The sequence below is a fragment of the Trichosurus vulpecula genome, chromosome 7 (assembly GCF_011100635.1).
Source record: "Trichosurus vulpecula isolate mTriVul1 chromosome 7, mTriVul1.pri, whole genome shotgun sequence".
Lineage (NCBI taxonomy): Eukaryota > Metazoa > Chordata > Mammalia > Diprotodontia > Phalangeridae > Trichosurus > Trichosurus vulpecula.
Genome location: NC_050579.1, coordinates 120433719 through 120446963, shown reverse-complemented (window position 1 = coordinate 120446963; position 13245 = coordinate 120433719). Strand labels below are relative to the sequence as shown.

General features: G+C 41.9%; 1 protein-coding gene across 1 annotated transcript in view; it reads left to right on the top strand.

The window, feature by feature from the left end:
• The first annotated feature begins 7053 nt into the window (after positions 1–7053).
• HECA (hdc homolog, cell cycle regulator) overlaps positions 7054–13245 on the top strand; it is a 54032-nt gene continuing 47840 nt past the window's right edge. Inside the window, exon 1 of the mRNA XM_036768505.1 lies at positions 7054–7596. Coding sequence (XP_036624400.1) covers positions 7296–7596 — 301 coding nt within the window. The 5' untranslated portion in view covers positions 7054–7295. The remainder of the gene's footprint in view (positions 7597–13245) is intronic.

Sequence of the window (13245 nt, the reverse complement as noted above, 5' to 3'; positions counted from 1 at the left end):
TGCTTTTAAGAGTCTACAATGCAACAAACATTTATTAAGTGCATGCTGCACAGGACATTATGCTACATGTTAGAGGTCATACAAAAATTAAATAAAACATAAGGCTACTTTTATGTAGCTTACAAATTGGTAAGTGAACACTAGAGATTCACAAATCAACACTTCATATTCAAATGAGTATGTTAATCAATGTGGGTGTTCTTTCCAAAGATACAGATTGCAATCCATATAAGCCTGCCCATTCTGCACATGCCCCACCATAATTCTGCCCTAAGGGATCTATCTAATACACTAGAGGCCTTCCTTGCTTTCTCCCAACATAATGAGCACATCAGTGGAGCACTCTGGCTGTCTTCCTGTCATCCCTCCTCTTTGGCCACCTCCTCCACAAACTCTTAAACAATAGCTTCAATGACCATACCCATGGACCTCCAAGTTTTAGAGAAACTTCTGTCCTGGGGTCTTCACCACCTAATTAGTGACTGTCTTTCCCTGAACACTATTTCAGCAAATCTCTCATGTTAGAATATATGCTCCTTGAGGTTAAGAATTATTTTATTTTTTTATCACTATTCCCAGTACCTAACATACTGTCTGGCACATAGTAAATACCTGATAAATGTTTGTTGATTGATTGTCAGAGAAAAACGAGAAAGGCATTCTCTGTAGGGTCAAGAGAATGAACAAAACAGAGGTGGAAATGAGTAGAGTGGAGGAATTAATCGTTTTTCTGTACCTTTACAGATGAGGAAACTGAGGCCAGCAGGGGTAAGTGACTTGCCCAGGATCACACAGCTAGAAAGTGTCTCAGGCCAGATTGAACACAGGAAGGGGAGTCTTCCTGATTCTAGGCCAGGCACTGTGCCACCTAGGTGTCATACATATATTTGTGTGTGTGTAAGTGTATACACACATATATACATATATACACACATGTACATGTACACACATATATGTATATATGTACACAGGTATGTAAATGTATGTATATGTATGAATGTATGTATATATTTATGTGTGTTTTTATATATTTATGTTATTTTAGAATACACTAGCCAGAGGGCACAGAGGCAACTAGATGGCTCAGCAGATAAAGCACTGGGCCTAGAACCAGGAAGACCTGAATTTAAATCCAGTTTCAGATACTTACTAGCTGTGTGACCCTAGGCAAGTCATTTAACCTCTGTTTGCCTCAATCCACTGAAGAAGGAAATGGCAAACCACTCCAGCATCTTTTCCAAGAAAATCCCAGTCACAAAGAGTGGGACACAACTGAGTGACTGAACAAGACAGAGGGTAGTAGGCCTATTAAGAAGCATCATGACAGTTAACTCTCTATTGGACCTGGAGTTAGAAAAATCTGGGTTTAAATCTTTTCCCTGACACTTATTAGCTGTATGACCATGGCCAAGTCACTGAATTTTTCTATGCCTCAATTTCCTCATCTGTAAAATTATGATAATACATAGCACCTATCTCACAGGGCCTTCAAGAGAAAAGGCATACAAAATACTTTGTGTACCTTAAAGTGTTATATGAATGAGAATAATTATTATACTCATTTAGCATGTACATTTTAATCTTTCAGCATTTACATTCACAAGTGGCTTTCTTAGATATATGTGTTGTCCATCCAATTGCATATCGTTGACAAAAGACATTCATACATTTTGTTTACGACATACATATCATTATTCATCATAGCAACCCTGCCGTGAAAGGATGAATTGTTATTTCTATTTTCCAAAAGAGGAAAAGGAAACATAAATATAATGTCAATTATTAAGTGGTATCACCTTAAGCAAGCTTTCTGCAGTGCTGGGTTTAGAACTATTGTTCATTACTTGTGTTTCTAGATTGTTGTATGTGTATTTCTTTGTATTAGTCAAAGTTAATTCCAGAGTCAATTCTAAGAATCTCAATTTTGATAACTAATCCTTTACTTCCACTTCTGTGTTCTAACCAGTAGAACTCGATTTACCATGAGATCTCAGGACACAGATCCAGAGTGTCCAAAAACTAGGGCACTGGAACAATAACTGTTTATTTGAACTCTGGAGGATACCATCCAGAACTGGAGGCCCCTTTTCTCTAGGGATTTCACTCTCCTTCAATGGCATCTCCACCCCCACCCCTTTCTTCTAGAGGTTCATTTGGGTGTACATAAGACCGGAGGCAGAACTGTTTTAGTTGAGGTGATCCAAATTGTAAAGGAATATAGTCTCATTGTGTTGCAAATGTACAAGACTTTCTATATAGTATGTTAGTATCTGGTCTCAGACATTCTCTAACTGTGTGACAATGGACATTTGTCCACAACTTCTCTGATTCTCAATTCCTTGCTCTTTAAAGGGTTAGAGACTGCATTTATGATTTTAATGGTATAGGAAACTCCCAGAGAAGGAAACTCTTTGTACCAATTATAGTTTGTTACTTTCTCTGCTATGTATAATCTTGGACAGATGTTTAGAGCATTGAGAATTTAAGTGACTTGAGTGAGTGAGGACCACTCAGCTAGAATTTGTCAGAAGTAGGACTTGAATCTAGTTCTTTCTGGATCCCAGACCACCAACTTAACAATACGCTTTATTGCCTATCTTGTATGTATGACAGAGATAATAAAATCTGTAGTTTCTACATCCCAGGGTTGTTTTGAGGTTCAAATGAGAATGTTTTTAAAGTGCTTTGCAAACTTTAAAACCTGTATAAATGTCAGTTATTAAGTATGGCAAAATTAATAAAGCTTTACTGACTGACAAAGCTCCCATTGTTCCTTTTGGGATTTCTTATATGTCATTTTTCCTTTCTATATCTTGTAGGATCTCACTCATCATTTGAGCTTTCAGAAACAAGGCAGTTAATAGTCGATAAACATTTATTAAGCACATACTATGTGCCAGGAACTATGGTAAGAGCTGGTATTAAAAATACAGGTTAAAAAAAATACACAATGGGCAGTTAGGTGGCGCAGTGAATAGAGCACTGGCCCTGGAGTCGGGAAGACCTGAGTTCAAATATGAACTCAGACAATTGACACACTTACTAGCTGTGTGTCCTTGGGCATGTCACTTAACCCAATTCCCCCCTCCAAAATAAAATAAAAAAACACGCAAGTCTTTGCCCTCAAGGAGTTATAATCTAAAGAGAGAAGGCAAAAACACAACAGGAAGCTGAAAGGTTGGGGGAAGGGGGAAGGGGGAAGGGTGGTGGTGGGAAATGGTGCTTTGGAGCTGCACCCTCCAATCAGAGGGGGCAAAGGGTAGTGATGAGTTATGAGTACTAAGACTGATTTGATCTTGCAAGATGATGAGGTTTTCCTAAAGATGAGCTTGCTATGGCGTAATGAAGTCAGAGAAGTCTCAAAGTAGTGCAGCCAGGTGGGAAATGAGATGTTTGTTCTAAGCCCCCACCTTAAATGGAGGCTTTGGAGTTTATGGCTCCATGCAAAATGCAAACAACTATGTACAAAAGAGATATAGATATACACATATATACATACGTATATATACAGGTAGAATAAATGGAAAACAACAGAGAAAAATCACTAGAGTTAAAAGGGACAGAAAAGGGCTTCCCATGGAATGTGAAATTTAGCTAGAATATGAAAGGAACCAGGGAAACCAGAAGGCAGAGATGTGGAAGGAGAGAATTCCAGGCATGGGAGATATAGAAAATTCCCAGAGTTGTCTTTTATAAGGAATAGCAAGGAAATCAGTGTTACTGGATTGAAGAGTCTGGGGGTGGGGGTGGGGGTGGAGGCGGGAAGAAGTTGCCAGGTACCAGGAAAGAAGATTGGTTCTGAAGGCTTTGAAAGAGAGAATTTTTAAGTTGATCTTGGAGGTGATGGGGAGCCACTGGAGTTTATTAAATAGAGTGGTGGCATGGTCAGACCAGTGCTTTAAGATGGATTGATAGAGTGCATGGTGGACTGGAGTGGGCAAAGACTTGTAGTAAAGAGAATCACCAGAAGGCTATCTGCGATATCCCTGGCATGAGGTCATGAAGGCCAGCACTATGGTGGTGGCAACATCAGAGAATGAAGAATATGCTAGAGATGTTACAGAGGTGAAATCGACAGGCCTTGGCAACAGATTGGATAAGGGAAGAAAGACAGAGAGAGAGAGAGAGACAGAGAGAGAGAGAGAGAGAGAGAGAGACAGAGAGACAGAGACAGAGACTCCAAGACTTGCTGTTTATCTGTTAAGCTATGCTGCTTCTCAGATGTCCTTTACTCCTATTTAAATTTTATTTCTATCATCTTGTTTTTCAGCATTTCTGTCTTTGTAGTATGATTAGCCTGATCTATTATCTCTTCACAAAGTTTGATTTAGGCTGATAATATAGTATCTGGAATGAACTGGGGATGGCATCACTTGGCTTTTCTCCAGCCTCCATTTTTATTCATCAAGTTCATTTGAATAAGGATAGTTCATTCAATTAGAAGGAATAACAAGGAGCTCAGATGGTGGTGCCCTTTGAACCAATTACATTCATGTTTACAAGGAGGAATTTCAATCTCAGATCTTGGATGAATGGTAGGTGATAGCTGTGAGAATTTCTGGAAGGGACCCACAGCTACCTACATAAAGGAAATTCTTTAGGTGATATTACGCTTTGTGCTTCATCACCTCAGTTTTTCTATGTTCTAGGAGAGTGCTTTTGTTCTTCTTAATTTCCATTGAACCATTTGGGTTTTTTTTTCAAAAACTAAAAGTCTTAGAAGATCTAAAGTTACCAATATGTTTCTGAATCCTTCCCTATTTATTAGAATATGAAGTCACATTTACATAGTGCTTTTAGATTTACAAAGAATCTTCCATTCAACAACCTAGTGAGGTACAGTGTATATTATGATCCTTATTTTACAGATGAGAACATACTGACAAATCACAAAACTAGTAAATATAGAAGAGACTAGAACAGGGCTGCAAGTCCTGTTCTCTTTTCACTTCTACAGGGTTGCGAGTCAGGTCAAGACTATATAGCTATATAAGGTAGTAATATGAAAGTGTATAAGAGGCAGGCTTTTTCATATCAGTTGACTGAAGGCAGGTAGGTGGTGTAGTAAATCACCGGGCTTGAAGTCAGGAAGACCTGAGTTCAAATGTGAACTCAAACAAGTACTAACTGTATGACTCTAGGCAAGTCATATTGTAGAGGGAGAAATGAACCCAGGGATGTAGAAATCCCAAACCAAAATTCCCAAGGCAAGGCCTCCAGGAATGAATTCGCGGGCCCTAGCATTCTTTAAGTCAAGGAGGCAAAGATTTATTACGCTTTAAGTAAATAAAGTGGGCAAGAGTTCTTAGGGAACCTGCAACCATACAGGGCTATAGGGAAAGTTTAAGTACAAGATTTAGGGATGAAACCTGTCAATCAGGTATGTTGGGGTGGGGTTAGGGAGTGGTCAGGGCGTGATTAGGGGTTGGTCAGTTCACTTTTTGTATCTACTTCGCAGGTATTTTACCCAGAGTTCACTGGGAAATAGCCTGGGGTGGGGGTGGGGGCCAGGAGGAGGTGTGGTTTTGCTTGTGAAATGTCACTAAGTCACCAGGAGTTCAGGGCTAGCTGGAGATACTGGCTAGGTTCCATCAAGTGCCTTGTTAGTCAAGATTAATGTTAAGGGAGTATACGTTTAACTATATCTAGAATACGTGTTAGACTCGGTATATGGTCAGTTATCAACACCTGGGAATCAAACTGTAATTGGGCATAGCTGCTTACTAAGGAAGAAACAGAGATTATTTTGGGGCACACTGCCATTTAGCTAGAGAGGCTGCTTGGGAAAGAATATGTTTGAGAACTAGGTATGTTCTGAAATTGGAATTCTGCCACAGGCACAGGCAGCCAGGCAGAGGCTAAGGGGAAATGTGATGTTAGAATCAGGGTCCAAGCACAAGCACCCTGTCAACCCTCTCTTAACCTCAGTTTCCTCATCTGTAAATGGGCATAATACCACCTACCTAATGGAGTTGTGAGATTTAAATGAGTTAATAAATGTAAAGCACTTTGCAAACTTTAAAATGTTATAAATTATAGCTTAATAATAATAATAGCTAACATTTATAGAGGGCTTACTTTATGCCAGGTACTGTGCTAAGTGCTTTACAATTACTATCTTTTTTCATACAACTGTGGGAGGTAGGTGTTATTATTATCATCCCTATTTTATAGATATGGAAACTGAGGCAAACAAGTTAAGTGATTTGTCCAGGGTCACACAGCTGGGAATCGTCTAATGTTGGCCTTGAACTACCTCCCAGGGTTGTTGTGAGGATCAAATGATACAAATGTGAAGCTCTTTAGCGCAGTACGTGGTAGGTGATGAATAGATGCTTGTTCTCTTCTCACTTCCCTTCCTTTTCTATTAGGCTGGCTTAGGAGTCCCAGGAAATGGGTTTAAGTCCTGGCTCTTCCACTGGCTCTCTGTGACTTTGGACAAGTCACAAATTCCTTGGGCCTAAGTTTCTATATACAGAGGACTGGACTAGATCTCCTAGCTCTAACTCTACAACCCTTCACTCTTACCTAAATTTTGTTTCTACCACCTCGGTTTTCAGCATTTCTGTCTTTGTAGGATGATTAGCTAGAGCTAACATCTCTTGACAAAAGTTTGATTTAGGCTAATCTGGAGCACAGACTCCCGGTCTCCTATATCTTAGTAATTTAATGTCCTAATTTTACAGTTTTCGGTAACCCTTGTAAAGAAATTCAGAACCACTTAAGAAAGGATGGCCCGGGGGCTCCTCAGTGACATCACAGGGGGTGGGGTCCGCCAAAAGCCAGTTCGCAGAACTCCACCAAAAGAAGGTGAGCCCCTTCTCGCGGGGGACTCGTGACGCCACGGGGGCGGACCCGCCACCCATGAGGTCACCCTGTGGGCGTGGCGAGCAGGACTCCTCGGGTGTCGTCACAGGCGGTGGGCGGGGACAGAGCGTGTAGGAGAAGCAGAATCAAAACAAGCTGGAGACCCGCCTTTTCCCTCCGGCTCCCAAGTGTCTCCCTCACGCCTCAGAAGCAGGCGGTGGCCGCGGCTGCCGCTGGCCCTGCGAGTGCGCCGCCGAGCCCCAGGAAGCTGGGCGTGCGGGCGGGCGGGGGAGCCCGGGAGCCCGGCGAGGGATGGAGCGGGAGATGCATGAATAGACCGGGACCCCAGCCCGCGCCTTTCATTCTCCGCTCCGCTGCCGAAGGGGCGGGCGGCCGCGGCAGCCGCCGGGCGTGGGGCGGGGGCCATGAACAGCCGCCCCCGGGGGAGCCGCCTTCGCTGAAGCCCGGCGGCCCCGGATCCTCGCGAGATGCCCAACCCCAAAAGCAGCAAAGGCGGCCGCAAGAACAAACGCGCCAACAGCAGCGGGGACGAGCAGGAAAATGGAGCCGGGGCCCTGGCGGTGGCGGCGGCCGCGGCTGGCGCGGCGGGCGGGGGAGCCCTGGCCGCGGCGGCGGGCTCGGGAGCTGCGGCGGGCTCGGGAGCGGCGGGAGCCGGAGCGGGAGCGGCCGGAGCCGGAGGAGCGGCGCCCGGCGCGGGCTCGGCAGCGGCAGCGGGAGCGGGAGCGGCGGCGGCGGCTGCCGCGGCCGCTTCGAGCGACGCCAAGAGCGGTAAGCCGGCCGGGGCTCACCCGGGAGGGGGCCCGGGCCGAGCCTCCCCGGCTGCAACTTCCTCCCGGGCCGGCGGGGCCCGCCCGGGCTGGCGCCTGAGGCGCGTGGACAATGCGAGAGTCGGGAAGTCCCCCCCCCCTTACGCCCCCGGACACCGGTGACAGCGCCCCGCGGCCCGGGCTCCGGGTTTCTGCGGCGGCGGGCACGGGCCACTGCGGGTCCGTCCCTGGCGACCCCCGCCCTTCCTTCCCTGCTTTGTAAGGGCGGCCGAAGGAAGGAAGGGGTTGTGAAGTTAGGGAGAATGAGCCAATGGAAAACTTAGGCATCACCCCCACCCTTTTAAATGAGAGGACGGGGGGGGGGGGGTGCGGTTATCAGCTCCTTCACACCGGGGCTTGTTCTCCTCGCGGCCGCAGGTGACCGGGCTCCCCACAGAAATTCACACTAGGGTGAGACGGGCTGTTTGATTTGCTGGAGGAAGAGACTCTCCACTTGACTTCCGTTCTCAATCGGGAGTTAAAACTATTCGTAATAATGCTTTACGAATTTTTATTTTTGGTGGGGAGGAACCCCCAGTTTTCATGGATCCTAAGTTACGTTACAGGTTTTGGGAAGGGTGTTTGGGTAGTTAGCTAAAATAGGACGGCTTTGCAGCTCTTGAGGCGTAGAAAAGTTTCTAAGTAGTACTTTGAGTTTCTCTGATCTGGTGCAACCTTTCTCGTGAAGTAGAGGTGGGGTGTGTGTGTGTGTACACAGGGGTGGAGGAAAGGTAGCAGAAAATTGGAGGCTGTGTGTGTAGGAGTGGACGAAAGGTAGCACAAAAATTAGGAGCTGTGTGTGTGTGTACAGGAGTGGAGGAAAGGTAGCAGAAAGACGGGTATGAGAGAGAGTGTTTATGGGAGGGGGAAAGGTAGCACACAAATTGGTATGTTTGTGTGTGTAGGGATGAAGGAAAGGTAGGAAGATTGAGATCCTTTTGGAGCATGTTCCAATGATCGTTTTTAGCCTTTGGAAGAATTCCTTAGGTAGATGGGTCACTTTTTTAGGCACCTGCTTTTTTTTTTTTTTTTAAGCACTTCTGCAGTGCTGTCAATGGGAGAAGATTGACCAAATTAGGGCGGGTTAACAAAACTGCAGGCCTTATTTCTTATGGCTCTGGGATTTTGAATTGACCTTTTTACACATGATTTTGAATAACTGAATAATTAGGGTGAATTTTTGCCCTCTTTTGCTGATAGACCTTTTGGCTTCCCCGTTGGATTCTTAATTTTTACCTTAAAACTCTGGATCAATTTAAGTTAGGTAGGTCTATGTTTTCCTCTCCTTTCGGCACTCTTGAACATTTTTGGTTATAATAAAAGATTGTGCTTCAGAAACCCAGGCAAAGTCTATGTGGATACCCTTACTGGAGTGCCAAGGAAAGATTGAGAATTGTAGGCAGGTATGTATGAAATATAGTTTATTAATTGATCAGACTGTTTCTGATCTCCAAAAGGAACCAGAGACTTTGCATAATCATTTAGATCCATGGTGCCTCCTGTTGGTATTTGGGGCTTTCAGAGAGGTCCAAGGGATATGCAGTGGAAGAATTCAGCCTTAAAGGTTAGGTGTATATATGTAATTTTATCTATGTTTGTATATCTTTATATAGCTATGTACACATCAGTTTCACTTAGTGACTGCTTATAGTCTTTGATTAATAAATGTCTAGGCTTTTAAAAATCCATTTAAGTTATCTGCCCCTACCACATCTTGGGGGTAATGGTAGAGGTAATAATGAGTTCCATTTTTTAACCTGCTCCATTAATTAGTACTTGATATGTCCTAAATATACCCTGTTCAAATTGAAAGTGTCTCCCTGCCCTCCTAATATAAGATTTTGGTGAACAAGTTTTATATTTCCTCCTACCAAATTTTTCATGATTTTTCAGATTTCCATTCTGCTCCCTTTTAGCCTTTGCACACTAGGATGAAGATTCCTTAATTTTATTATAGTCTAATGTAATATTTTGGGAAGTGTTAGCATGAGATAGTGGGGAAAGTCCTGGCTCTTGAGTAAGAAGAGCTGGATTTCAGTTGAGCTTCTACCACTTAATTGTTTTTTGTGACCTAAGGTAAATTGCTTTACAAATTTTCTGGGTCTCAGTTTCTTCATATTTAAAATGAAGAGGCTGTACCAGATTGATTCAGAGGTCCTTTCTAGTTCTAAGTTTATGACCTTTTGATCCTTTCTCTTCTCCATCTTTGGTTACAGCCTACTGGGAGGACATCCCCAGAGAACAATAGTAATAATAATAGCATCTTAAATGCATCTTTTTCCTGTGTTGGCAGTGCCCAGCCCATTGGATTGACACCCTGTGGACCTGGACAAGAGGCACATAGAATTAGGGGGCATGGGTAAATTGTGATCTGCATCTATCTTATTTGGTCCTCACAGTAATAGATAGGGGCACATACCTATCCCAGAAGGGTTGTAGTGACAAAGATACATAGTAAACCTCAGGGTTAAATGAGTAGTTATTGTTGTTATTTTGTCCAGAACTGTAATTTCATTGTTAGTATTAGACCTGTTTAACATATGAAGAAACAAGTACCAGCACAGAATCTGGTTTTCTTACAAGTTAAAATGCCTAGAAACAGAGCCAAGTGTTAGTTCAAGTCCATTGTACTTTCCACTCTACTGTGATACCTTCAAATAACCATTCCCTTTTCTGTGTTTGACTAATAGCTCAAAAGCCTTCATTTTGTACCTCCAGTCTTTTATAAGGGCATATCTTGTATTTGTCTGTATTACACTTTATGTTATTTTTTCTTTCCTGGAATAGATTTATTAGATCTTATGTTCTGTTCCCATTAGTTTGGCACTTTCCTACTTTGCAAAGTTTAGTGTCATCTGAAAATGTGGGAGTTTTTGTACACTTTCCTGGTAATTAGCAAAACGTATTCAATGAGACCAATCCTAGCACTTATTGCTAAAGAAAGCCTTCTCACTTCAACATCCAGAGATATCACCTTTTATCCTTAATGTTTCTTGTCTCTAGTCAGTTCCCTGTCAAAGATGAAGCAGAACGCTATTGCACCTCTGATTCCATGGTGATTCAATTTTTGTTATAGTCTTAAAAGTCTAAGGGACTTAGAGCCATATTTCTCTTTTATTTACATACCTATTTCTATAGGAACGCCAATAAATTAGTCGGTGTACTTTCAGTATACTTTGATGCCTATGTGGAAACTCCAGGCCATTTCCTTCCCCCTTTTTTTCCTTGCTCCAGTGCAGAATGTGAACTGGGTAGATAGTAGTCAGGATTGGATGAGTGAGGTCATCTCTTGTGGCACTGGGAATCTCTTGGCAAATTCTTCACATGTTAAAGTAACCTAGAAATCTAATTTTTCTCTGAAGGAATGAGCCGAGAGATAGATATTTAACCATATGGAGGATATGTTTCTGAATTGGGTCTTATTTAATAATTAGGTAGAAAAACTGAAGGAAAAGCACAAAATATTTGCATTGCCGTGAGGAGTGATAAAGCAGACATTATTAAAGGGTTTATATTAGGGGATAGAGAGAATTATATGAGATCAGATACTTATCTCTAGTATGGCAGTAAAATTGGCACAAATCTGAAAAGGCTCTAGTTTAAAATAACTGCATGTGAGCCATGTCTGTCCTTGTCAGTTTTTTTGTATTCTGTATAAGGCGATTACAATTTGGGGTGGAGGGTGGTGTTGGAAGAGTAATGCTGGCAAATCTATAATGAAGAGGCAAGAAAAAGGATCTATGCAATGTTTTTTAAAGCACATTAGTGTTTTGACTGGAGACTTAGATAGACTTAACCACTCCCTTTTATCATAGTAGGTGAAGAAACCCTTTCAGAGAAGTTAAGTGATTTTGGCCAAGGTCATGTAGGTGCTAAGCTGTAATTGTCAGGACCTAAACTCTTGAGCTTCCTATATTTAAAAAAATTCAAAAGTTTAAATTGATGCCCTTTTTCACGTTACTGTCACTTCCCTCCCATTTACTTCCCTTCTTATTCTTTCTTCCTCTTTCCCCCTTTCTCCTTGGACCATTATTTTCAGATGTAAAAACTCTTAGCAACTTCACTTGTATAATATATGCTTACCTCAGCAGTTCCATTTTAGTTCTTAGTTGTCATTTTATTTCTTACCCAAGTCAATATCAAATGGTTCCCGTAACAGGCAAAGAAGTCACTGTAGTCACTGGGTAAAGCTGTGGGTTGTAGTTGTAGTGAGTCTGGTTGGAATGGAGGGATTAGGAACTTGTATATGGATCTTGGGTAACTTGGATATTAATTTTAATATCTTTATACTTTCTGGGAAAAGATTGAATGTGTGAGATATAACTCTTTTTACTCATATAGAATTGGATATTTGAGATTTCTTGTATGAATTTTCTGAAAGGATAAAAAAGCTTCATTTTTGTACTTCTTAAACATGTATTATAACATTATGACTTCAAGTATATACTTTATTCACATCTTTTGGGAGGGGGGTAGAGGGGAGACATTTATTATACAGATGATCATAAGCTGTAGTTATCATGACATTATTACCTTTTGCCCCTGTTCTTGTCATCTATGAAATTACGAAGACTATATCTCGTATATCTTATGATATATACATTTGGAAGGTTTTGATTCTCAATGCGTTACATACTATCTCTATATTGTATTGTTTACAATAGTCCCCAGGTTTTGTTATTCCCTGTTACTACCACTGTCTAGGTGCCCCCTGGAATTCTTTTATTCATTTATTTAGTACATTCATTAAAAGATTGAGTATTTACTGTGCAAGGCACCATGTGGCATACAAAATTTTAGCAAATACTGTCCATTGCCTTTTAGAAACTTTTGATTGAGTAGGGGAGATAAGATGTACAGAAATATGATACAATACAAGGGAATTTAGGATAAATGCAATAGGTGTTGTTTGAACTAAATATTGTAGAGTATGGAGGAAAGGAGGGGTTATTTCTGGCCAAGGTAATATGGTAAGGCATCATAGAGAAAGTAGCATTTGAGCTGGTCTTTGAAGGATTAGTAGACAAAGATGTGAAGTGAGGGCATTATGGGCACAGAAAATGTCATGAGGCAAGGTGTGGAGGTGGAAAGTCTAATTCATGTAGAGGAAAATGCAGTTCAGATCGTCTGGAACATAATGTTTGTGTTAGAGTTAGGGCTTATTTTGTAGGTAGTGGGGAGCCAGTGAATATTTTTGAGAAGAGTAGAGACACAAAGTGGTATTTTAAAAAGAGTAATCTGGTGGCTTTGTGTAGGAAGCAGAGAGGCCAATTAAGAGTATGTTAAAATAGGCATGGAGTAAAAATTAAGCCCTAAGCTAGGTTGGCAGCAGCGGGGTGGAAAGGAAGGAACAGATCAGAGTGTTGCTGGAGCTGATATTGTAGCCCTGCTGCATCATTGCATTACCCTCTGGATTCCCTCAAGTGAGGTGCTCTTCTTTTTTTGACTTCACTTTTTAAAATTAATATATTTCATTTTAATGTCCCCTTCATTCCCCCCCCCACTTGATAGAATTTTATTTTTTTCCAATTACATGTAAAGAGTTTTCAACATTCACTTTTATAAGATTTTGAGTTCCAAAATTTTTTCTTCCTCCCTTCTCCCCTCCTCA